At 39.6% G+C, this 24,092-nt stretch overlaps 1 protein-coding gene across 1 annotated transcript in view; it reads left to right on the top strand.

Moving 5' to 3' along the window:
- Window positions 1-23,040, top strand: part of TRHDE (thyrotropin releasing hormone degrading enzyme) — a 222,066-nt gene extending 199,026 nt beyond the window's left edge. Inside the window, exons 16-19 of the mRNA XM_049792005.1 lie at window positions 7,020-7,187; window positions 7,736-7,876; window positions 12,835-12,916; window positions 15,355-23,040. Of these exons, the coding sequence (XP_049647962.1) occupies window positions 7,020-7,187; window positions 7,736-7,876; window positions 12,835-12,916; window positions 15,355-15,498 (535 nt within the window). The 3' untranslated portion in view covers window positions 15,499-23,040. The remainder of the gene's footprint in view (window positions 1-7,019; window positions 7,188-7,735; window positions 7,877-12,834; window positions 12,917-15,354) is intronic.
- Window positions 23,041-24,092: the final 1,052 nt, after the last annotated feature.

The raw sequence follows: 24,092 nt of genomic DNA on the forward strand, positions 1-24,092 counted from the left end.
GAAATCAGGATCTTGGATGATTGCATCCTAGTACTCAATTACCTCGTTTAATTTTTTTAAGGGTAGTAATGTGGACATGAGCTTTTTTCAGTGACTTCTGTTTGCCATTTCAAAGCCTTTTGTCACATTGCTGTGACTATTAATTCTTCATCAGTCTTAAGAATTCATTAGTTAATTTTTTAGCAGCCTTAAGAAGGGTGCGAGTAATGAAGTAAGATGACTTCCATCACGTAATTTGAACAAAGACAGTGGTAACCAACAAGCCTAATTTGAGAGTACTAAATTTCCATGCTTGTTTGTGCAGAATTCCTATTTCCTCTGCAAGGAACAATGGATTCATGTCCATCTTTCTGCCTAAAGTGGCAGTGTGCTTACTTGGATGGACCTTTAACTACTCAATGGAAATGCCACCAGAAAAACAAATTGCACTGCAGGAGCGTACAGGAGACTGTAACATGTCTATAAATGAAGCTATCCATAGATCTGAGGGAGTGGTAAATAACAAATTACCAGTCATTAATTGAGATCATTTCAATGAAGTCTGGCTTAGGTGATAGAAAATCAAATGTTTTTCCAAAAAAAGCATTTTTTCTTTCCTTTTACTCCTCCCTTATTTCTCTCTCTAATGACTTGAGATACAGAATTTTGTTGCTTTGTTTCACATGAGCACACTAGTGCTGCAGTCTTGCAAAAACTTATAAATGTACTTAAGTCTAACCACCTACATAAGTATTTGTGGGAATGTGGCCAACAGGTTAATTATTTTTGTTAGTTGCTTGGAAGAGGCACTATATTTTTTCACGGGTTTGCTGCCCACCAGCTATTTTTGGAAATCATTAGCAGCAAACATGAAAAAAATGAGAGTTATTTTCATTTTTTTCACACATGAATGTCTGATAAATGTAAAACAATAAAATGGATCCCTTCTTCTGTGTTCTCAACCCCTAGAAGTTTTAATTACTGAAAAAAATTCAGGCACAGCTATTCATGCATTTTGAAATGTTACTGGAGCTTTGCCAGCTAATGTCAGCCAATGTTTCTGAAGTGATTTAACTAATTAATAGGTTGTTTCAACATTTGAGTAGAATCTTGCACTCAAGTCAATAAAACTGTTTAAGGAGGAAGAAAACACTGTTGAGTGCATGAGTTAATCAAGGAGTTAGTGCTCTGAAAGACCATCTGGGGAGTATGTCTGAAAAGAGAGAGAATTTTGTCTTGTGAAAGACAAAACCGGGCTTTATGGGGCAGCTGGTTCAGGTAGCATTTTTACCTTCTGATTTCTGCGTGTGATCACAAAAAAATGACCCTGTATGTAGTGATTACGGGTTAGCAGTAATTAATTTGCAATCCTTAGAAGTGAGATAGATTAGTCTCCAGTTTTCTCATTCAGGAGCAATCTCTCCACAACTTTGCAAAACAATCGAACAGAAAGGACCACATTTTTTATTGCAAAAACTGTCCAGAAAGGACAAAACAGGGCATATCTACTCAGAGATTAGTTTCACAAAGAAGTGCTTAACTCACCACTTGGTCATTAAAATCAGGGTTGAAGAGCTTGAGTGTGCTAGTGGCATGTTCGATTATGGGATATCTGCTGTAGGAAGGGAAAGGAGCAAGAGCAGTACCATCCCTGGAGGGATGCTGGGTTCTCTGCCCATGCCGTACCTGCAGCTCGGAAGCCCAGGACTGGGACTGAGTCTGCGCGTAGCTTTGCCATATCCCTGAGCAGTCACATCCTCGGTTAATATCCCCTGAATTCAACACGTGACAGACACCTGAGCGTCAAGCCCATCACACCTCTGTGCCTTAATTTTCAAGGGGAAATTCTGCCCTTTCTCTTCGGACTGGACGTGTGCTATGGCAGAGGATCCTCCCCTCCTCTGTGGGAGTATAAGCTTTGGGACTGCCGTCTTGAAAAATAAAATTGGTGCGGTGCTGTTCCTTGTGACAGAATCTGTATTACAGATCTGCCAGCAAAGTACGGATACTTCATTGTTGTTTCTTATCTGAGCCTTGCAACCTATTAAACAAGACTATAAATATAGTCATCAAGAAAAATAGGCTTAAGTTAAATGTTAAATAGTTGCAAAAATAAAGAAAAATGTTTCTGATTAATTTTCTTTGTCAAATAGTACCCTAAATGGTATTGAAATTTGTCACTTAATCAAAGAACTGTCTAAACCATGTGCAATTACATTTTAAAAAATTAGAACACAGTTTGCCCAGAAGATAAATAATTATGGTCCAATTTTATAAGTGTATCTCCAATAGTTAGAACATACTTTAAATAGGAGCAAGTATGTACCAATTAATTATAACTTAGAAGATTATTCTTAGCTCATTGTAGAGCTTTATTATTCACTCTTGAAAAAAAATCCCTGTAAAGGCACAGCACGATTTTAATTAATTTTTTTCTAACTGTTTAATTTTTAACTTTTTTCCCAAAGTGTTTAATTTTTAAACATGAGCTCTGCTAGCTACATATTTCATTCTCACCATCATATCTCTTAAGCAAGAAAAATACAGTTAAATAAATTGGATCAGTATTCAAATAAAAGCCATTTAAAGTGATGCTTTCAAAAGTTAATCTTTATCTTTATTCTTCTGAAGTATCCATCAATCATATTACTTCTTTAAAAATGAGAGCAGCCTTGGAGGCCCAGATGAGGTTTAGTATAACAAGGCGATACATTCTGCAGTGTTACTACCTGAGCAGTACTGAAACAATGGGTAATTTTATCCACTCGATTCAGTTAATACAGGGGGGCAAACATTCCACATGCTGATCTAGTGCCTTGGAACTGCAATTTTAGAACAACGTTTTCCATGAAGCTATAAAATTAAAAAATCTGTAGACTGGAGAGATTTCACATGTGTAGGGAACAATGAAATACAAGCCCATAATGACTGGAGGAGAGAGAAAGCAAAAATCCCCACAAACGGAGAAAATTCAATTAGAGGGCTCTCTATTGAGGCAATAGTTAAAGAGAAATAACTTTGGAGATATTCGCATTTTCATAAACAGTTTTTGTTTCCACAAGAACCCTCCGATCTACAGTCCTGATTACAAGCCTCTCACAGTTCTTTGTTGCTTTTCATAGCCATAAGTTTTGTAGTTTCTGAAGCTAAGCCTTTTAAAATCAGTATTTGGTTTGATGTCTTGCGTTGTAGGGGCTGATTTTTTTTGTCCTATTGACTTAGCTTATAGACAGAGATCGAAAACCTTCCCTGGAGCAATTGGTTGGGTGACACCGAGTAGATCTGCTGCAGCGCTGCAAGTATGCTATTCCCGATTTGGTGGCAATAGAGTTTTCTTGGCTAGAAACACAGTGAGATCTAGGCTATGGGCACGGGATCGGTGCCATCGCTTGTCTTACGTCCTCCTTCCTTCCCAGAGCGTGCAAATGGTCCTGCGGTTACTGACTGCACTGCTGCTAAAATCGCTAGTGTTGGCACGTAGAACGTAAAAGATGGAGTAGCTGGGAAAGGCCATTGAATTGATATGTTTTGCTGTAAATTTCAAAACCGTAAACCTCATGGGTGAGGAATGCTGACCTTTCTGGGGTTAGACATCCACTTCTGGGCACCTCTGTGCTGACTGTACTAGGCAAAACCAGAGTGACAGTCCTTCCAGCACACAGTTCCTACCTGGATTAATGGGCCAATCAACCAAAAAAGAACCACTTTTTGCAGGCGCCTTCTAGTTCTTTAGAGCATCTCTTGGCTGAGTTGCATCTCTTGCAGTAAACCAAAGATAATATTTCTGCCGGCAAAGCTCACATAGAACTACGTGTGCTTCTAAAAAATGATGTAGTGTTTGTGTGTCAAGATATAAAGTCCTTCCTTCACTGAAATAAGGCTTGACTGGGCTCAGTTGTTCTTCATATTTAGATATCATATGGTAAGACAGATTTGGGGCAACAGGTTGTTTGGTCCCACGGTCAGGATAGCATCCCTTAGTCCTTTTGGTTTGGCATACATTCTTATGGCTGCTGTCAGTGTATTAAATCCCAAATTAAAAGCAAAGAAAGACATAAGCTAGTAAGGAAGTTGTGCTTTAAGGACAAATAACCTAGCGTATCAGAAAATCAAGACACGGTGATAATTAATATTGCTTTCATGTTCTATGCAGTCTATGTGCATATGGCTGCATATTTATGTTACTGTAATTGCTGAGCTGAAGTTTTGAGAGAGTTGCAGTTATTTAGAAAACTTTAAGACTCGTTCTGAGTTAATATAAGTCAACACAAAGGCAGGACCTAAACATCTGCTCCATTAATTTTAATATATCTTGATTTCTTGTGTTTAAATATGTAGTCTTAATTTTCTGTAATAGACTCAATTATATACGGTTTCCTTTGCATGCACTTTTTGAAAGAAAGGTTAAATGGGGGAAAAATAATATTGTTGATATTCATTAATATTTGAAATATCGCAATGAGGTCTTAATGATAGACTTTCAAGTAAGAAGGGCAAATTACATTACAGTAAAATGGAAATTCAGCACCTAGCACACATGGATAATTCTGTAAATGTCAACCAAACTCACATTTTACTAATGTTAACTCAGTTTTTGAGAATCAAAACTCAGGCTGGTGAGTGATAACTTTTTTTCATTACTGCCGATGTATGTTTAAACATTATTTCTTTTAATGGATTTGGTCAGCTTTAAGGATTTTCTGATCTCCTTGGTCTTGGTGTAGCAGCTCTATAGGGGCCGCAGAAGTGGTTGCACAGACTGTACATAAGTCAAAACCTACTGACCCTGGGTAAATCTGAGGAGAGTTACTAACTTTTTTCAGTGCCAAGCTTTTTAGGTCATCTGAGCATTGAGGGAAAAGATCTAAGAAGGTAATAGGAAGCATGAAGGGGGAGGATCTGTGGAACCTGCATTTTTTGGAGGTCCCATCTATGTGTCGGTGACACGTAGGAGTTGTTTGAGCTATGTGGTCATAACTATAGCAACGCTGATTGCCTGGCACAGCTGGGGACGGGCATGTTCTCACACAGCGATTTGGTGGTGGGAGGAGAAGAAACAGTAAGATCTCGAACCATGCCAGGTTCTGCACTGTAGTACCAATCTGCCCTGGCTAGATGAAGCAGCTCATGGCAGAGATGAGACATTGCCTCTCTGATTTTGCTTTAGAAGGCAATATTGCTGGTGTGGGCCGCACATATTTCCTAGCAACTTTAATATGGATTACATTTCTCTTGCTTACCCTTTTGGTTTTGCTTTGGAGAGTTTACTCCTGAATAAATGCCTGGGTTTTTCTGCATCAAATGCAAAATACCTCAGCACTAGTCAAGGCAGCCCGTTGTGGGTCTGTTAGCGTGGGACTCTGCTAAAAAATCTCCAAGCGGCAGCACTATCCTGAGCCTTGTCAGCTCAGCAGAAGCAAAATTCATGTGGCTTCATCTAAACCTGCAGATCCGCCCTCTGAGCTGATGACTACACTCGCCAGAGCACAAAGAGAGCCTCAACCTCAGGACTTTTTTGCTACTCAAAAAAAAGCATAGCAAAAAAGCAGTAGGCATTAATTCCCCACAGTTCTTCAGCCAGTAGGAGTGCACTTTTTTTGCCCAGTTTTGCCTTAAATTAGCTACATATGCCTTTTATTCTTTTTCTCAAGCAACCATCATAGTTGTTGCCTGCTTCCTTCTGAAGTACTGAAGAGGAACCAAAACTTTGAAGTGCTGAAAAGCCCCACTGGTTTCATATTCCAGGGACTCAGACATGGCCAAAGAGATCAGCCGACATTTTTTAACAAAAACACTCATCGCAGAGCTGAACAATAGGAAATTTCAGTGGAAGAAAGAGGGTTTTTTGGAGAATGAATAGGTGGGAGTAAAAGAAGCAATTTGTTCTTGACTGGGATAGCCCAGTCTATGGTATAAGACTTTGGTGAAAGTCTTATAACTAAAGTATTGATGTAACCTTTTCTTTATGTGTTGTATAAGATTTGATACCAAATTTAACAGAGGTAATTTCATTCTGTATCCTACTGTTTTGCTGCCCAGATGCTGACAGCAGCTGTATATTCCTCTAGGTTCTCTAAAGAGGTCATGCATATGAAGCTGCAGAGGTGTTTCAGCCCAGCTATTAGTAACTAGAGAACTGCATTTTGGTATCATTTTTACCAACAAAAAGAGGGCGTTCTTTCCTGCAAATCAGAAACATAATCCTCTGAGAAACGTCTAGCTTTATCTGCAGGAATACGCTTTAGCTGACAAATGTTTCAGCTTCTGTGCTTGTATAGGAAGCATAAGCAGGGTAGGAAATTGGAAGCCCAGCTGAGATCTATTTAGACGAAAATGGTACATATGCATATCCTATACTAGGTCTGAATTTGGCTTCAAGAAGCTTTCATTTAACTGTGGTCTGACTTTATTTTACTTGAGCAGTAATCACAGTTCACAACCATCCTATGGCATAGCTGGTTTTATACTGGTATTAATATGCTGAAAAAATGAACAGATCTTCCGATTTTCTTCACTCCTGAAAACACCATTTTTAAGTAGCATTGTCTCAGCACATCCTTCCTTACTTGTATGTTACTACATGAAGATGGAGCACTTTATAGCACCAGCAAGGAGGAGTGTCTGACTGATCAGCTCCTGTTTTAAAACCTCAGTACTAAGGACAAGAAGAGGAGATTTGGCTTAGAGCCCAGCAGCAGAGTGATAAGATCCCATGCTAATTTGGAGAGCTTATGTTACCTGTCCTGCAGGTTATGTGGCACATTATGTGTTGATGAACTGGATGACCATAATTTATGGTCTCCTGACAATGTGACAGCATTATGAAAAGAATGGCAAGCATGTGTTACCCATTAGAAAATCCATTAGGATGGCCTGGAAGATTTTGGTGGCAGTAAAGAGATGCAAATGTAATTTTCCAAAAAAAGATTACTGTTGCGCATTCGTTTTGGAGTCTCCTAAATGTAGTGATGTTCCTCTGTTGTTTCCAATCTCAGGAGGCTCCTTATTTACCACAATGCTATTTCTGATTTCTTTTGTAGAATCCCGCTCAACGTGAGGGACATTGTCTACTGTACAGGAGTTTCACTGATGGATGAAGATGTATGGGAGTTCATTTGGATGAAATTTCATTCTACCACAGCAGTGTCTGAGAAGAAAATATTATTAGAAGCCTTAACTTGCAGTGATGACAGGAACTTGCTCAATAGGTACAAAGATATTATATATCTGTATCTGACTATTACCAATAATTACTTCAACATTTATAGATCATCACTTGAGCTTTGTTCTGAATGAAAAAACTTTGCTTTTCAAGCACTGGCTTACTGTCTATTTAAACTGTCATGTTTTTGCATTAATGCATATGAAAATTGACACATATTATGTCTCTTCATTTCCAAATTTTCCTATGTTCATTGGAAATGTTTGAAATCCTATAATAATTGCTATTATTTTTTTGTTAGCATATCCTTCATTTAAATATATTGACCAGTCTGATCTTACTGATTTCATGAAAGCACAAACGTAAAGTTCCACGCAGCTTTTACTGAAAACCTTTTACATCAAGATTTTTCTGATTCCTAATGTGTCTGGTCTTTGCAATCTTAGAAATAAACCATGGAACTCACTTAGAGACTTAAACAAACCATTTGGCAGTGATTAATTTTTTTCTGATAGTTTTCTGATGTGCTGTTGTTAGACTATGTGTTGGTGAAACTAAATAGGATTTTTTTTTTTTCCTTGTTTCTCCCACTAGGCTTTTGAATTTGTCTCTCAACTCAGAAGTTGTCCTGGATCAGGATGCAATTGATGTGATAATCCACGTAGCTCGAAATCCACATGGAAGGGATCTTGCTTGGAAGTTTTTCAGAGAAAAATGGAAAATATTAAATGCTAGGTAAAGATAAAAATGTGAATTTATTTTCATTTTCTTATTTTTGATGTAATTTGTGTAAGTATTGCATATGTGTGTATTCGTGTAAGTCCTGAATCTAGTCCATTCTCTTTGAATCCATAGAGATGACTCTAAAGATGAAATACGTACATACAAGTCATAACTGCATTTATTCATGGATTATCACACACATGCATAGAAACATCTCTTAGTGATCATCTGTATATGTATCTATTACTGTATTGTGTCTGCACTTATGATAATGAAGTCTATCTATGTGTCAAGTGCTGCAGTTCTACTTTTACATAGATAAAAAACCAGCACTTCCCAAAGGAATTTTGCTGATTTTAAGTCTGACAGAAAAAAAAATTCTTTTCAAGAACATTATTTCAGCTGTGGAAAAAAACCCACCAAACCCTTTTTGAAACATTTCCATTTTCAAAAGGATGCTAATATAGTGTCATCCCCTTTCCCTCCACTCTGTGTTTCAGGTGAGTTTCAAGTAATAGAGGAGCAACATTCTGAATTAAAAATAGATGAACAGGAAGGAGACAGGCCTGTTCCTTATACCTACTTCTCTTTCTCTTTGAACAAGTGCTACATGCTCCTACTCAGAAGCCCCATCAACATTTTAAAATCCTTTTTAATGAATATTTTGATATTAATTCAATGAATGAGAAATTCCTTTAGTTCTTTAGGGACAGCCTGAGGGTCTGAAAGATTTCACAGCAGCTCATCTGACACGGACACATTAGAAGGGACCACAACTCGGATGAGGTTCAAGTTCCTCAAGACAGGTGTCCAAGAACTTCAGACACCCACTCCAGGCCAATCCCATGGTGTTGGCAGAAAAAGTATTGGAGTTCTGTTCCATTCTGGACTTGTGAGGAGCCATCTAGTGTACCACAGAATATTTGACATAGTGTATTTACGATGCTGTATTTAAGCAACTAAATACTAGTGCCTGATGAATACAGGTACAAACTTGCTATAGGTTCCACAGCATCAAAAGAAAAGTCAAGGAAACTCAGAGACTGTGCAGCTTTCTTAAAGATTCAATAAGTTTTTCATGGTTTTTTGGATAATACTTTATAGTATAGTGGGATTTTAGAAGTTCAGCTGGGAAAATAGGTTTGAGCTGGAATTGGTTTTGGAAGTTTATATTACAGGAACATGCTTTTTGAAAGTAATTTCCAAAATCTTTAAGAGTGCTGAAGAGTTTAAAATTTAAGAATCCTCTGCTTCTGGTATGATTATTCCAGGAACTGGACTTTTACACAGAAAATAAATGCAGACCCATTACTATTATGCAAGCCAGTGCTGTTAGCTATGCTCTGGATCGCAAATAATTTTTCAGGTTCCTCCAGGGATTTATACAGAGTTTAGGCATAAATCCGTCAAAATCTGCATTGCTACAAACACATGTGCAGAAGTTGTGTCCTACCTTAGCAAGTACGTTCACCTGACAACCTAGCAAACAGCTGTGATTTTAGACATGGACGAGGTTAAGCAGTGTAGACGAATGGACAAGATTTAGAAAACTATGCCACATGCCAAATTTTCTGTGTGTTCTAATATTAAGTAGCTTGACTTCACCTGAAATTTGAATTTTATTTCTCTCACTTGCTTGGAATGCATCACTGTGTTATCTGAGTTTGTAACGATCCGTGAGGCCTCATAAAAAAACCTGTTATTGTCTTTTTTTAAATGAGAAAATAACAGCATCTGTCACTTTGCCCAACACAGCCTTAATGTTATCTACATTCAGTTTGATCTCCAAACACAAGTCTGAGTCACCAAAAGGATTGTAGCAGTTGCATTTTTCTGAAAGAGACATCCAGTTGAGTTTCTATCAATCGCCAAAATATTGAATGCAGTGGAATGAAATAGTTCATGCAAGCTGTACACGTGTGATGAGTATTGAAAATAACTTTGTTTTGTAATTATAGATTAAAACCTTTTAAGAGAGATGTTGAGAGGGTGGAATTAATCTAACACCTTGCCCCTTAATGTTCAGTGAAACAGTGACATGATAGAATGCAAAATTAGGCTTCTGATTTAAGCTTGCTACACTAGTATATTTTTAAAATACAAGCTCTGTTGCGGATTTATAGTTTGAGTATACTCTGTCCCAAGGCATCTTTTTTCTACAATTACAATTTATTATTTAATTTTTTTAAAATTAAAATACTTGCTATGAAACATTAATTTAATGAGGAGATATCTCAACGGTATTTTCCATTGAATTTATTATAAAAGGTGTTGATGTTTGAGATAGTAATATGAAATAGCTGAGGGTGATTAAATTATACTGTAATGCTATTTCCTCTAACTTTAAAACACAGCATGTCAAAGAGTTAGAATGACAACAAATTATTCTTATCCCTTTATATTTTTACAGTACGCTTGTATTCACATTGTCCAGAAGATACCGATAATGTATAAAGTCTTCAAAATCACTCATACCCCATTTACAAAGGTGACTTTGAAACTGAGGTGCCTAACAAGTATTTCATAAGAAATCCATGGGACTAATAGTGCTAAGGTTCTGAAAAAGAGAGTTGAAAACACTATGCTTGAATTCCTGTTACCTGAGCATGCACTAACTACCTTGGCTCCTAAACCATTTTCATCGTGTGTGCACGTGCGTGTCTGCGTGCGAAAATTTAATCCAACAGCTGCCTGTAAGAATTCCTTCATTCTCAAGTGCCGAATCATTTGTCAGCATTTGGGAATTTGACAATATTTGGGAAGCCGTTTTCATCTCTCCAAAGCCAATGGACTGTGATGCCTCTCGCGTTGAGTCCGCACAAGCGCGAAGCCCGTACAAGTGTGAGGCACTGGAATTTATTTCGCGTCCCCAGAAATATAGGCGCAGGCGGAAAGCCCGTGACTCCAGGCTGTGTCCAGGGAGCTCAGGCACATAAGGTCCCGGTTCTGCAGTGCTGTTGTCTTTCCTGTGAAGGGTGGGAAGACCGAACACTTTTTCTATTTATTCATATGTTTCACACCTGCAAAATGCAATTTTGGGAGGTGGCTTTTCTAGAGTTTTTGCTGGCAGAGCCCATTTAGAAATCACTGTTAGTGGCTGACGTTTGACCAAGTATGTGCAATGGGCAGTAATCAGGACAAGTATTCGTGAAGGTATCATTTTCAGTGGAAGGAGTTCTGCTACTTCTTGTTTGCACTGTGGCCACAGTACAGACTGCGAGAAAAATAAAATCCCTGCAGCTGTTTTTATGAGGTCGCTTCTCTAAAGTGGATTGGTAACCTTGTCAAAAGACCCCATCAAGAGAAGCTTCCAATTTTCCAAGCAGTCAATTATGAGGCTAAGCTGAGACTGTAATAATAAAGGGCTTTGTTAGAAAGCCTAAACGTGCTTAAAGGACCATGAAATCCATACTTCCCATAGGAGGCGTTTTCCGCTGGATGTCTATATATGTCAGTGTGACTGAAGTTTTGGAAAAAGAGATGTACTTGCTGAAATATCCATGAATAATTCAGTTATTAGTGGTCAGGGAGTAGGATTTTTGATACCTATAACTGTGTTACCCCTCACACAAGCTCAAGGTAGCAAGCAACACGATGTACACCTTCCCCAAAACAGAGTCTTCTCAAAGAAACCCCAGTTCTCTTCCTTCTCCCCGGGGCTATCCCTCTCCTTTTCTCTTTCTTTCTCCCTTTTGAAAGGACTGTGGCTTAACAGTACCTAAGCATTTAAGGGTAATTAATTTAGGATTAATAGAAGCAGAACAGAAAGCTGTGACTGTGCTAGTTCACTTCACTTTGAATTTTGAATTCCTCCTCTAAATCAGTTTCTAAAAGCGGGGTATGAACTGAATTGTTCCCCCAGATAAACTTAATTGCAGTGAAGTCTATTGGTATTACTTACACATGTCTGACAGGAGAGCTGGATTCCCTATCTTAAAAACAGTCATGTTCAGATTAGCTAGATACTGCTTTGGGTGTATGTGCAGATAAAGATAAGGATAGCTATTTGTCAAGTGCCTTTTGCTATGCTGAATGACATCTAACTTGAACAAAAGACTTGCTTTCGTGTTCCAGTGGAATTGTTCTTCATGCTAGAGACTTTGGAAAAAACAAAACCCACAAACTATTCCAACGCGAAATGCAAAACTTCACGAGTAGTCTGATCAATCTTAAAAGTGATGTAGATGCTTCATTTGGGGGATTGAGAAAAACTTGTGGAAAAACAAGTGGATCAGCAGGAACTGAAGAGCCAGTTTCAAAGCAAGTACCTGCAGAAGGCCATCGCTGATTGCTGCTGAATATTCTACCCTTTAAATATTCCTTGCCCAAGCGTTGAATTTTTCATTCCAGGTTGGTTCTTTGAAGATGCTACATCCTGGCCCAGGGGATTATTTTAGCAGTATTATTCTCCATCAGTATTATTTATTTTAATTATCAGGTACTGGAACAAGAAAATTTGATTCAGTTCACTTATCGAGAGGCAATTTGTAATGTAGATGAGGTGGATGAATACAAAATGCAGAGAAGGCTGCAGCACTTCAAAAAGTCTGTTTTAATGGTACAGCTAGAAGGGTTCCTCAGAATACTTCTCCATAGTCGTTGCTCCACTCCTGCTTTGGCGCCTGTATATTGAGCTGCTTGGTGCCATTACATGGAAAGCTGTTTCGTTAAGCGTGAGGTGGTGTTGTAGTTTGGTCCTCTCCTCCTCTGGAGCTCTCATCTGCGGCTGCAGTTGAGCCCATTCTGTTTCATAGCATCCGACTGAAAGTTAACTACAAACAGCTCAGCCTAGAAGAAAGTCTCAGTCCAGGCTTTTAGCATAAAACAGTGGCATACCAGTGCCCAGTTCCAGTGCTATTCCCTTGGATCCACAGAATCGGTCCCACGTCTTCTCCCTTGCTTACAGAAGACTACTTTCTCATTTTCAGCTGGCCTGGTACTTGCACTAACTCTTCTTTTTGCCCTTGCAGGTACGGAGAAGCATTATTTATGAATTCGAAGCTTATCAGTGGGGTCACGGAATTCCTCAATACTGAAGCAGAACTAAGAGAGGTAATTTTTAAATCACTTTGAGCACGTGAGGCTGTATTTGTTGTAAGCAGGGAGCAGGGCAGGAGCAATAAGGTGTCGGTTCTCCGGGAACTCTGGTTGCTCCGCTAGAGTCGCAGACCCGTGCTGCAGCTGGGCAGCACGAGGATGAGGAGCAGATTGCAAAGGCACCCGAGTGCGTAGAGATGGTGTCAGGAGGTGGGTAGTGCAGGCACTTCTCTGTGCTTGGCTGGATATGTAGGTTTGTTTTTTTTTCTCTTGACTAGTGGTTGAGAAACTAAAGATGAGCTCTTTCTATCCACATTAGTTTATGCTGCAGAGGGCAGCCCTAGAAAACCCCAGCGCTGGAAGTAGAAGCTGCTAGTGCTTTCTCTGTTTTTCTTTTCCCTACAGTATTTCCATGTGAGAAAAGCTGTTAACCCGATATTCTGGCCAAATGACACCATGATAATTTGTTCTAAATGCTAAGTGCTTCTTATTTAGATTGCAAAGATTTCTCATTTTAACTTAACATCTGCCCTGACTGAGGTGGTTGTGTGGTTGCATTATGCTCCGCTGAGCAGCTGCTCAACATTACCCCAAATGGATCAAATGATTCTTATGTGCCATAATCACCATTAATTGAACTCTCATTGCGCTATGATATTTTGTGTCCAACCATTTGTCTGCACTCAAGTCTAGTGGCCTCAGGAACTTAGGGAAGAGCTGCAGCTGGTTTCCTCAAAGCTACCCAGGTGGGAAGGACAGTGCTGGCCACATCTGAGAATCTGCCCTGCACAAGTGTCGTGGTTTAACCCCGGCCAGCAACTGAGCACAACGCAGCCGCTCGCTCACTCCTCCCTATGTCCCTGGTGGGATGGGGAGGAGAATTGGAAAAAAAGTAAAACTCCTGGGTTAAGATAAGAACAGTTTAATTATTGAAATAAAATATAATAGTAATAGTAATAATAATAATAATAATGATGATGGTGATGAGGATGAAAAGGAAGATAACAAAAAGAGAGAGAAAGAAAACGCAAGGAAAACAGTGATGCACAATGCAATTGCTCACCACTTGCTGATCAATGCCCAGCCAGCCCCTGAGCAGCGATTGGCCCCTCCTGGCCAACTCCCCCCAGTTTATATACTGGGCACGACGTCCTACGGTATGGACTATCCCTTTGGCCAGTTGGGGTCAGCTCTCCTGGCCGTGCTGAACTTAGGATAAGCGCTGCTTGGCAACAACTACAACATCAGTGTGTTATCAACATTAGTCTCACACTAAATCCGAAATACACCACTGTACCAGCTACTAGGAAGAAAATTAACTCTATCCCAGCTGAAACCAGGACAACAAGGAAGCCTTCTGTACTCTGAGTTTCCACCTCCATGATAGTACTGGCAGGCTGCCTGTTTATACTTCCCCTAAAAGAAACTGGCTTTGTAGACATTTTGATATAAAACGTACAGAGAGCAGGTAAAGTCTGATTTTGATGGTTTCCAGGTCCCTCCCATGCTTTTAACTGTGATGGGAATGAGACAGTTGCAGGATCAGCCTTTTGGTTTTGAGCCCATGGCAAAGAGATGTTGTTGGAAGTTAGATTTAAATAAACAAGGTGAATTTGGTGTCACCAGGAAAGAAAAATTAACTAGTTATGAATAAGTGTTGCTGAACCACCTAATTTTATACAAGTCAACATAACCAGCAACCTACTGTGTGCATCAGCCTTGCAATTCTTACTTAAAAAGAACAGTAATTCAAAGCACACCAGTGCCATCAGCTGTAATAATCCAGGTGATAGGGCTGTAATTTGAGTATACACAGGAACAGAGCAGGGGCCTTTTCGGTCTGCTGAAAAAAGATCGAAGTTTTCTCATAAGGGAAAGAGTCTGTTTCAGGCATTCAAAGATCATCAAATGAGTGCCCACTTGCCATTTTGCCATTCTCTTCACACTGTAACCATCCTTTCTTTTTCCAAACAACTGACCTGTATTATATCATCAAAAGGGTTCTGTGAATCAAAATGAAATACATTTCTTCTGAAGCTTGATAAAACCAAAGGGCATCAGGGCTGCCTTCTGCTGATATTTGCATATAAACCTGAATTAGAAGCATTTCCAGTGCTCCCAGTTTGGTTTCTTAGGTAGAAATAAAAGTTTAGAGCAGCCCAGCTGTCTACGCAGTGCAGCAGGTGGGCTGCAGGAGAGAAGGAGGGAATGATATTAATGTGATCCGGCACTGACATGCCAATATCTTCCAGTGGAACTGAAGCAATTGCATCACATATAATTGACAGTCTGCTGTCTTATTACATTTCCTATTAAATCTTTCTACACGATACTGCATTTACTTCAAGAGTCATCATGGAGGTTTGTCCTAAATGCTGGACTTGTTTGTGTGCACTAGAATTATTTACTTCCTTTAGTTGCTGCAAATTTAACTTGTTAAATTGTACTTTCAGCTAAAGAACTTTATAAGGAGTTACGAAGAGGGAGCTGCTGCCTCTTTCTCTCGCGCCGTGGAAACAGTAGAAGCCAATGTGCGGTGGCAAAGGCTTTATAAGGAAGAACTATTCCAGTGGCTAAGAAAATCCTTGACACACTAATCTGTCTTTCTGTTCGACCATTTAACATGAAGCTCTGCAAAAGGAAGAGGAGACATTTTAGAAGTGTTCAACATTAAAATCATGAATACAAGATCAGATTGCAAGGATAAGATTTTTTCCTTTTTTTTTTTAAAAAAAATTACGGGATTCTTTTTTTACACTGGGCTTTTGTGAAATTGTCAAGAAGCTTTTCAGAAGAGAAGATCACGAATGCTTGTGAAATCCAGTCCTCAGTGTACACAACCAAACATGATATTAAGTGGTGCATGTAAACGTTGAAGAAAAACAAACAAAAAACCCTTTGAAGACTATTTTGTGCATGCTTGTACCGTCCCTGCCTGTATTCTAGCATGCTTATGTATAACAGCCACATTTTGTATGTGAGTTCCAGTTACATCAAAGATGGGCATTATACAAAGCACAAAGACTATCTACGACAATCAGTGTTGCAATGAACAAAAGGAAAGCAAGGAAAAGGAAATGCAGAAGGCTTCCAACTTGGGGCAGTATGAGATGTAAAGTCAACTTTCCCACTAGCTGCCAATTACTGTACCACTTGGATTGTCTCTTATATGATTACAAAGATGCCAGCTCATTTTTTGAGTTGCCAGTTGTTGTATCTGCGTTCTCCATATTCCCATATTTAAATAAGCAGAATATAAAGAGAGAGGAGAAAGAGAAAGGGGTGAGGAGGAGGGGAGGGAGAGAAAACGAGAAGGACATCATCCATGTGTTATACACATTTATTCACTGCTGATCAGTGGAACAGTGTAGTTTTAGCTGTGAATGTATAAGGTGTTGGAGGGGAACTTTGCACTGATGTCATGGAATCCATGAACCACCTCTTCCCAGCTATTTGACAAGGCAGTGATACTCACAATGGGTCACCCAACCTGTGCAGTAGTAAGTTATGCAGCTGATAGTGCACAAGTATTATAAATAAACATAAGATTCAAATGGAAATTAGCAAAAAGGGAGAATATCTTGCATGCAAAGGCATAAAATTACCCAAGAGGGCTGTCTTGCATGTGGTAGACCAGCCTCTGTAGTGATTTATTATGATAGACAGGTCTCTGTAGCGATTTATTATGATAGACAGGCCAGATTCTCTATGTGGGCAATACTTTTGCAAATACGGGATGTACGTTTTACGCCAAGTTAGAAAAGTGAAATATGGAGAAAGAGAGGGGCGGGAAGTGTGTTTATTTGTACTGGCTAATACCGAGAACTCTGTTTTCTTTCTGTTTCCTTGTATTTAACATAGACCATTGTAGATGATTGACACTTTTCTTAATCATATGCTTGTTTCTTTTTTCTCAATCCTTAATCTGAAAGATCAGTGACACAGTGGAACTGCTACTTGTACAATGACTGTCTGCACCATTGGTGCTAAGTGTTGAGGATAAAACTGATGGGGGCCAAATACTCTCCCATGTCTACACTGGGGAGAAAAAACCCACAAACCTACAGGGAGTTTTCAAGAGGCAGATTGCAGCATCTTCAGAGGAGGAATGTAGATGTACGACAGTGTTTCTTTATCCCATCCCAGGCTATCACAACCACCTGAGCACGTCATGGCCCTGTATTTTGGGAACATGTGGCCAGCCAAAGTAGAGAGCAGCCATTTGATCTGGTTGTTTCCTTCACAAGGCGTGGAAGTTACCAACACGCTTTACGGTTGCAGTTGCTTATCCCCAGTAAGTTGTGAATTGAAATGTTAGCGCAAAAAGAACCAAACCCAGGCATCTTCAGATATTGTCGGAGTTGTGTGGAGACAGTATTGTTTTCTGGGCTCTCATCCCCATGGTACTCCACACCTCAAGAACTGGTAGGCACATCCCATAACGAAGCTGTCGTACCCATCGCGAGCCTGTCATTTTATGTTTTTTACTGTGCAGAGAGTGCTGTTTGTGGATTGGGTGCGTGAAAACCTGGTGTGGGCATTTGCTCCCCTGTTTGGTGCTGCCTAGCACCGCATGTTAGCTTGACCACATATAACCAAAAGAAGAGGGAACGCTGTGCTCTTGTGCTGTTAACTTTTTGCCTTATAGTAAGCCCTAAACCTTTGTACTGTGTTGCAATGCTAGTGAACCTCATGCCCAGAGACGTTATCATGTCCAAGTTGAGTGAAATCCTCCTCCTCCTCCTCCTATGTATTTTACCTACCTCACAGGGGTGTTGTGAGGCTTGACTAATGTTAGCAAAGCACTTGAATATCCTCTGATGAAAGGCATTTAAAAGTGCAAAGTATTATTTTACGTGGTTGACCAAACTCAACCTCAATGCTGGTATGTAGCATCACATTATTAATTTCTACTGAACAAAATCACATGCAGATTTGTTATAATAAAAAAGCAGGCCAAATGTTCTTTAATATAACTTCTACCCTGTAATGAAGCCCAAAATTATGATGTCCAAAGAGTGTGCAGAAAGCCAAGCCCTCAAACGTGAATTGCTTTGAGGATTTCAGAGATAAGAAGTTTGCGTAATGGTCTGTCCCTTTGCAATTCTATTCAAGATTGTCCTTGATGACTTTTCTGTTTCAGCACCATAGATTAAACTACATACCTCCAGGATGCACGTAGAAGTTTCTGGTCTTGCCGCCGATGAAGGGCAGGCTAACGGTTTGTTCCAAAGTCAAAAGTTTATTTTAACCTCTGTGTTCTGCACAGTGCACGCAAATTTCCGGTGTCGCTCATTTGAACTGAAGTTCTTGCACTTTTAGCTGGTGTTGGATGTAAAGTAATATTTTAGTGGCCTTGAGCAACTGGTCTACCACAGATATCAAGCCCTAAATGTATCTATTATACATACCTATTGATGTATTGCTTATAATTGTTATATTCTAGTAATGTTGGTATTACTTCTTTAGCTAAGGTTGAGCTGGCCTTTCCATTATAATTCCCTATTCTTTTATTTTTTATATTTTGTATTTTGCTGTTTCACACTGAATCAGGATTAAATTTAAGTGGATTAAATCCAGCAAAACTATAGCTGCTTTCTGCAATATTCAACCCCCTTGCATTTAATTATATGTCCTTAGAAACTTTTTTTAATAAGAAGTTCCACACAGCTGTGTGTTAAAGAATAGTTGATACCTCATGGAAAACTCTAATACAGTTTGCTTAGAAAAATCTATTCATCTTATTGATTTTCCTTCTCCTTTACCAGTCCTTTTCTTCCTTTGTCCTTATCTAACGATGGGACCCATTTTTATGATTTGGGTTGTGATTAGGAAGCCAAATACCCCCAAATTTTCAGCGTTTTCAAATCCAGGATTTAATTTTGTCCTTTCTAGTGAGAGAAGGGGCTGAAAAACATGGATCCAGTGTGGACATGGACCTCACCCAAGCCCTGGGCATAATTTTACAGAGATTTGATGAGACCTATATCTCTAATGCGCCTTTGTATGTCTCAGGATCCTTTGCAGTTATTAATTGTTACGGCTTACTAAATCATATAGGAAGACATATGAATAGATACGATTTTCTGCCAGCGTAACAATATACCTATTGTAAAAATACCTACTGTATTTTTATAACATTGTCCACTGCAAAAATCTCAGCCTATTACTTCGTAGCTGCTAGAATTATTCATTTATCCACTGCTAATAGCTGTTAAAATGATAGTAGCTACTAATTGCGACCAGGGCAGAACAATGTGAAAACATTCCTCTGACATGAAATGTCACTTCTGCTATTACTGGGACATTGATTTTGATGAAAAAAACTTCCTGTGTCCTTAAGAACATCCAAGTCCGTGACCTTTGATGATATTTTCAGTGAATATAGCAAGAATTCTGATACTGTGTTGGAAACCAAAGATGAATTTTGTGTAGCTTTTGGGCTGTTGTGGATATTTCACTGAGCTTTTAGAGTGTCAAAGGAAACATCTCCACTGATGCAGAAGGCTGCTTTCACAGCAAAGATCCTGAACCATACAATGAAATCCTTAGTAGTAAAGAATCAAAGAAGCAAATATTATATATATATATATATGTTCATGTGAAAAATTCTCTGTAGAGGTAACTTTCCCATAAAATATCAGTAAGTCTGATTATTTGGATAGAATAAAGTGAAGCCAATATTTGCAGATGAGGGTGCCTTTGTTTAGATACCTGGGTAATAAGGTTTTGGTTTCCCACATGATCGTAGCCAATACTGAAGTCAATGAAAATAGATTTTGAGCCAAATGTGCCACCTTCTCTTTGAGGAAAAGGGATGTGGCTTTGAAAACTACTTATGTGTATAATCAACTTACCACCACCGCTGTTATGAGTACTCACCGTGACAGGCTGCCTGTCCTAAGCAGCGTTTATAGCCACAGCGTCAGTACGAGCGTGAAGGAGTAAAAGGACCGTCCTGCTTCCCAGCAGCCTGGCTACGGGCTGTTTGCCCACCGTTGGATGGAGCGGTCCAAAAACTGCTGGCTGCATCGTCCGCCGCTGCTGCCAGCCCACCCGGGTCAGGAAGGCAGCTGGGAATCACTGAAGTGCAGAGAGGCTCCATCCAAGTTTCTCTCAGCTAGACGGGAGGGACAGAAGGTCCCTTTGCCTGTTGTGGGAGATTTTCAGAGATTAGTGTCATTGCCTTGTGCTAGCAGGAAACAAAGTGAGCCTGCATCGCACAGAAAAACCTAAATCCCTGAGCTCTGGTCACCCCAGCTGTTGGCTGAAATCTTTGTAAAGGTCTAGAATATTAAGAACCAAGTTCTTCAGAAGCCATTTGAAATGGTCCCAAAAAAATTTTGATTTGTCCGTGCATAAAAATGTAGGCAGTCTTTTACTTTATGGTATTTTTGTTAATGTTGAAAATGTGCCATGAGTTTCTCGGGCTTTTTTCTAATGAAGGGTTTGGAAAGATTAAGGGTAGTAATAGTAGTCACTGTACTAATAACATCAAAAAATTTCGGATGCCTGTGCAAACCTGTATGGCATTAGTGTCGGTACGGTTCCCTTTTTGCATACAAAACTGTAAAAAATTGGCCACTTTGTTTCTCATGTGACTGTGGAAGCTTCTCCCTGTCTTAAAACCAATACTGAAACCCAGCGAAACCACTTTAACTTGAGCAAGTAGTCCATGGTGACATGAGTAATTTAGTCTTCAGTGAGAAGGAAGGGGAGAAGGGGACCACTACGTGTAAGGATCTTTCACCAAAGAGAGGCCACGTGCCCTAGTTGGAGCAGAAGCTTGAAATCAAGTATATTTAGAAGAAGCTTGTGGAACTTAGCTCCATCTTTTGTCTTTAGGCTGACAGTGGAGGATAGAATACCCCCACATGCTAATGCAGTTGAGGTTGGATTTTATAAAACAGATGAGGAGCTGGTTTCATTGAGATGTGTTTATGGAGAATCACCCACAAGAGCAAGTGCTGTGGGTCAGACCCAGCGTCCTTTCTCAGAAAAACTGCATTTATATTTGACTGATTTGTAACTAGTGAAGTCGGCGCAACTTTGCCAAGCAGCATTTCTGAACGCTTTGCTTATTTTACGTGCGCTCTTTCCTAAAGCTATCAAAGTGATGTTGGTAGAGATGAGCGGAGGGGACTGCGCTGCAGCGGGCGGTCACGAGCCAGGAGGCTTTGGCCAGAGTGCCCCAACCTTTCCTGGAGAGCATCGCTTGGATTTGCCCGAGAAGGATAGTCGTGGTACAACGGGCGAGGCCAAGAGCCGGGATGCGGCCGTAGTTCTCTGCGATACGTTTCAGTCCGCTTAATGCGTTCATTTCTGTAATTGCACAATAACCTGTAGCCGAACTGACGACGCGTGTGCGTGGCCTCGGATCCTCCGTTGGTGCACGGTGCGGTAGATCCGTTGAAGTGACTGATGTGAGTTGCAGCTGAGGATCTGACCCGTTGCTTTCAAAAGAGCCCCCTGAGGTGACGGCAGGGCTGGTGTACGGGATGTTTCACCTATTTCTGTGTTTCGGTAGCGCATATTGGATGACAAATGTTTTTTGTTTTCCTTTCGCTTTTCGTTAGACGAATACATTGTGATCGGTTCCAATGTGATAAAGCTTTGTAATATGTTCGGAGAACTGCGGAACACCGTACTGTGAAGAGTGTGGCTACTCCCTTCTCTTTTTTCCTGCAAACAGTAGATTTCAGCAGAGATGGACTTCCCTGGACTTAGACACTCTGTGAAAAAAAAAATATTCTGACAGTTTCTAATGGAAACATCATTGTAATTACTGTATAACTACCCTGTACAAAGACAGCTTTATTATATGTGTAAATGTAATTTTGCTATGTTGTTTTTATGTTTGAGGGACAATAGGCTTTGGTGCGGGTGAGACGTATAGCCTTATAAAAACAGAGATTGTAGCTCCCTGTCTGATGTTTTACTGAAAGGTGTTCAGCTGCTCTATTTTTGCAGAAGATAAACATAAGCCAGTTCCCTGAAAACTAATGATCTATTCCGCTACACACACGTCAATAACATAAATGGATCATACTATTGAAAATAAAGGCTTGATAATAAATTGCATTATTTTCCCAAGAGACTCCACATGTAAGATCTTTTGACACCTTAAGAAGTCGTCCTGCAGCTATTAATGCTGGTTGTTATGGATGAGTCCGTCTATTAAGTCTGTCTCAGCCTTAGATTAATTCTGAATACTGTAATTATAAGAACATATTTTTCCATCACTTCTCGAATCTGTACTCTTTGGAATTCAGTTCTTTGTCAAATACGAGGTGGAGCTGGCTCACTTTAGGTACAGTTCACCAATGGTTTCACACAAATGAGTGTTTGCAAGATCAGGATGCCACTTTCATTTAAAGGAAATACGGGTCATTGCATAAAGTCACAGCTCGGTGTGTACCATATACACATGCATGTATAGCTTCTAATTCTGGACCGTTTTGCTTTGACAAAGCTTTCATTGGTTATTTGTATTTACAGATCTTACTCAAAAGTTCCAGCTCGGCAAAGCGGTTGGGCGTGGGCTGGATGTGAGGCTGTGTGGAGCGCGACTCGGCCACGTAGATAGGCGTGGAGACAGTCCCACTGGTTTCTGTGGGATTAATCGAGTGCTTCAAATTAGGTACCAAATCACACCTCTGGCTGAAACAGTCTTTCTGGAAAGTGATTTAGGTTGAAACCTGTTTCTGCACAGGTTTCAGGTGCAGGATATGGTGATGTGGTTTTGCTGAATTTAAAATCACAACTTACTTTATACAGAGCCAACCTGCTCCTGTCTCTTTTCTTTTTTATAGAAAAGCCTATATTTTGCATATAGAGGGGAGATACTGATTCTCAGTATATCTAAAAATGCCAAATTGAACAAGGTTATTTATTGTTTGAAGCATCCTGGGATTTGAGAGTAAAATCAGAATTATTCTTAGAATGTTAATGGGTCAGTATAGATCTAATCAGCAATTAAAACCATTAGCCAAATAAAATATATGGATTTCTGTTACAGTTTACCAGAAAAGTGTTTTTCTATGATATGCCTTTAAAAATGACTCCATAAATATGGGACCACTATGTTTTCAACATAAAATTTTTACTCCATTCTAACTAAGGACTGACTAAATGGATTTTTTTTTTTAAAATGAGAAACTTTATCTTCTGTATTTTAAGCAGAACAAATTTGAATTTTGTCTCTGATAATAAAATTTTGTATAGTAATGTGTAATTCATCACTGTCTTAATTTTCTGACGTGGAGACATGGCTAAGATAAATAATACCCAGCCTTTCGATTATGTTCCCATTTCAGTTGAGATAACAGTTTAATAATGCTGAATAGATACACTGAGCTTTTACAATGAAAAACATGCAGGAAAAAGTATTTTTTGACGTGAGGAATTTTTCAAAACAGATTAAAATGCTGGGACTAGTAGAAAGCAGAGATCCCCACAAAATACAAAATTTGGGCTTGGAAATACTCTTAAGCACTCCCAGACTAACAGGACTGAGAGCAAAGTCTGTCTTCTGTGCTTTTCCAATTATGTAAATTTTGAATAAGCAAAAAGATATTTTCATTGGTAAAAGTGATTTCAACTGGAATGCAGTTCAAATGGCTTTTTAATAGAGTCCTTGAATTCAGGCTATTATTTTGCTTTTTTGAAGAACAGTTTTCAGTAATCATGAGATGTGAAACACGGGCAATTATTTACCCATTGGATACAATCACGTTCCCACTGGAGTCAACTGGAGCTTTGACATTGACATCGCTGGGAGTAGAAGCCAACCCTGTATTTTTCAAAATGTACCTTTCAATGCCAGCATGTCTTTTTTTCTTTAACAGTAGAGACGTTCTCTTCTGTACTGCGCATCTTAGTCTGCTGAAAAGCTGAAGGGAATTTTTAAGGTCCTGAGTTTGCAAAGCACGAGAGGCAGCATTGATGCTTTGAGCACAGGTAAGCAGAGCTGGGGCCTAAATCAGTATTTTTATAGTATCCGGCCGTTAAACACTTCACTGTACTCTACTGGGGCTAGAGTTTTGCCCATCCTATACGTGTATGTCAGCAGAGTATGGAGACATACCCCTCACGCCTCTTTTTCCTGAGTTCGGGTCTGGGGCAGGAGGTGGCTTGGGGGCCAGCAGAGAGCTTTTACATTTCGAGGGGATACAGGTAGGTGGGATGAACT

The sequence above is a fragment of the Accipiter gentilis genome, chromosome 34 (assembly GCF_929443795.1).
Source record: "Accipiter gentilis chromosome 34, bAccGen1.1, whole genome shotgun sequence".
In the NCBI taxonomy this organism is placed as follows: Eukaryota; Metazoa; Chordata; class Aves; order Accipitriformes; family Accipitridae; genus Astur; species Astur gentilis.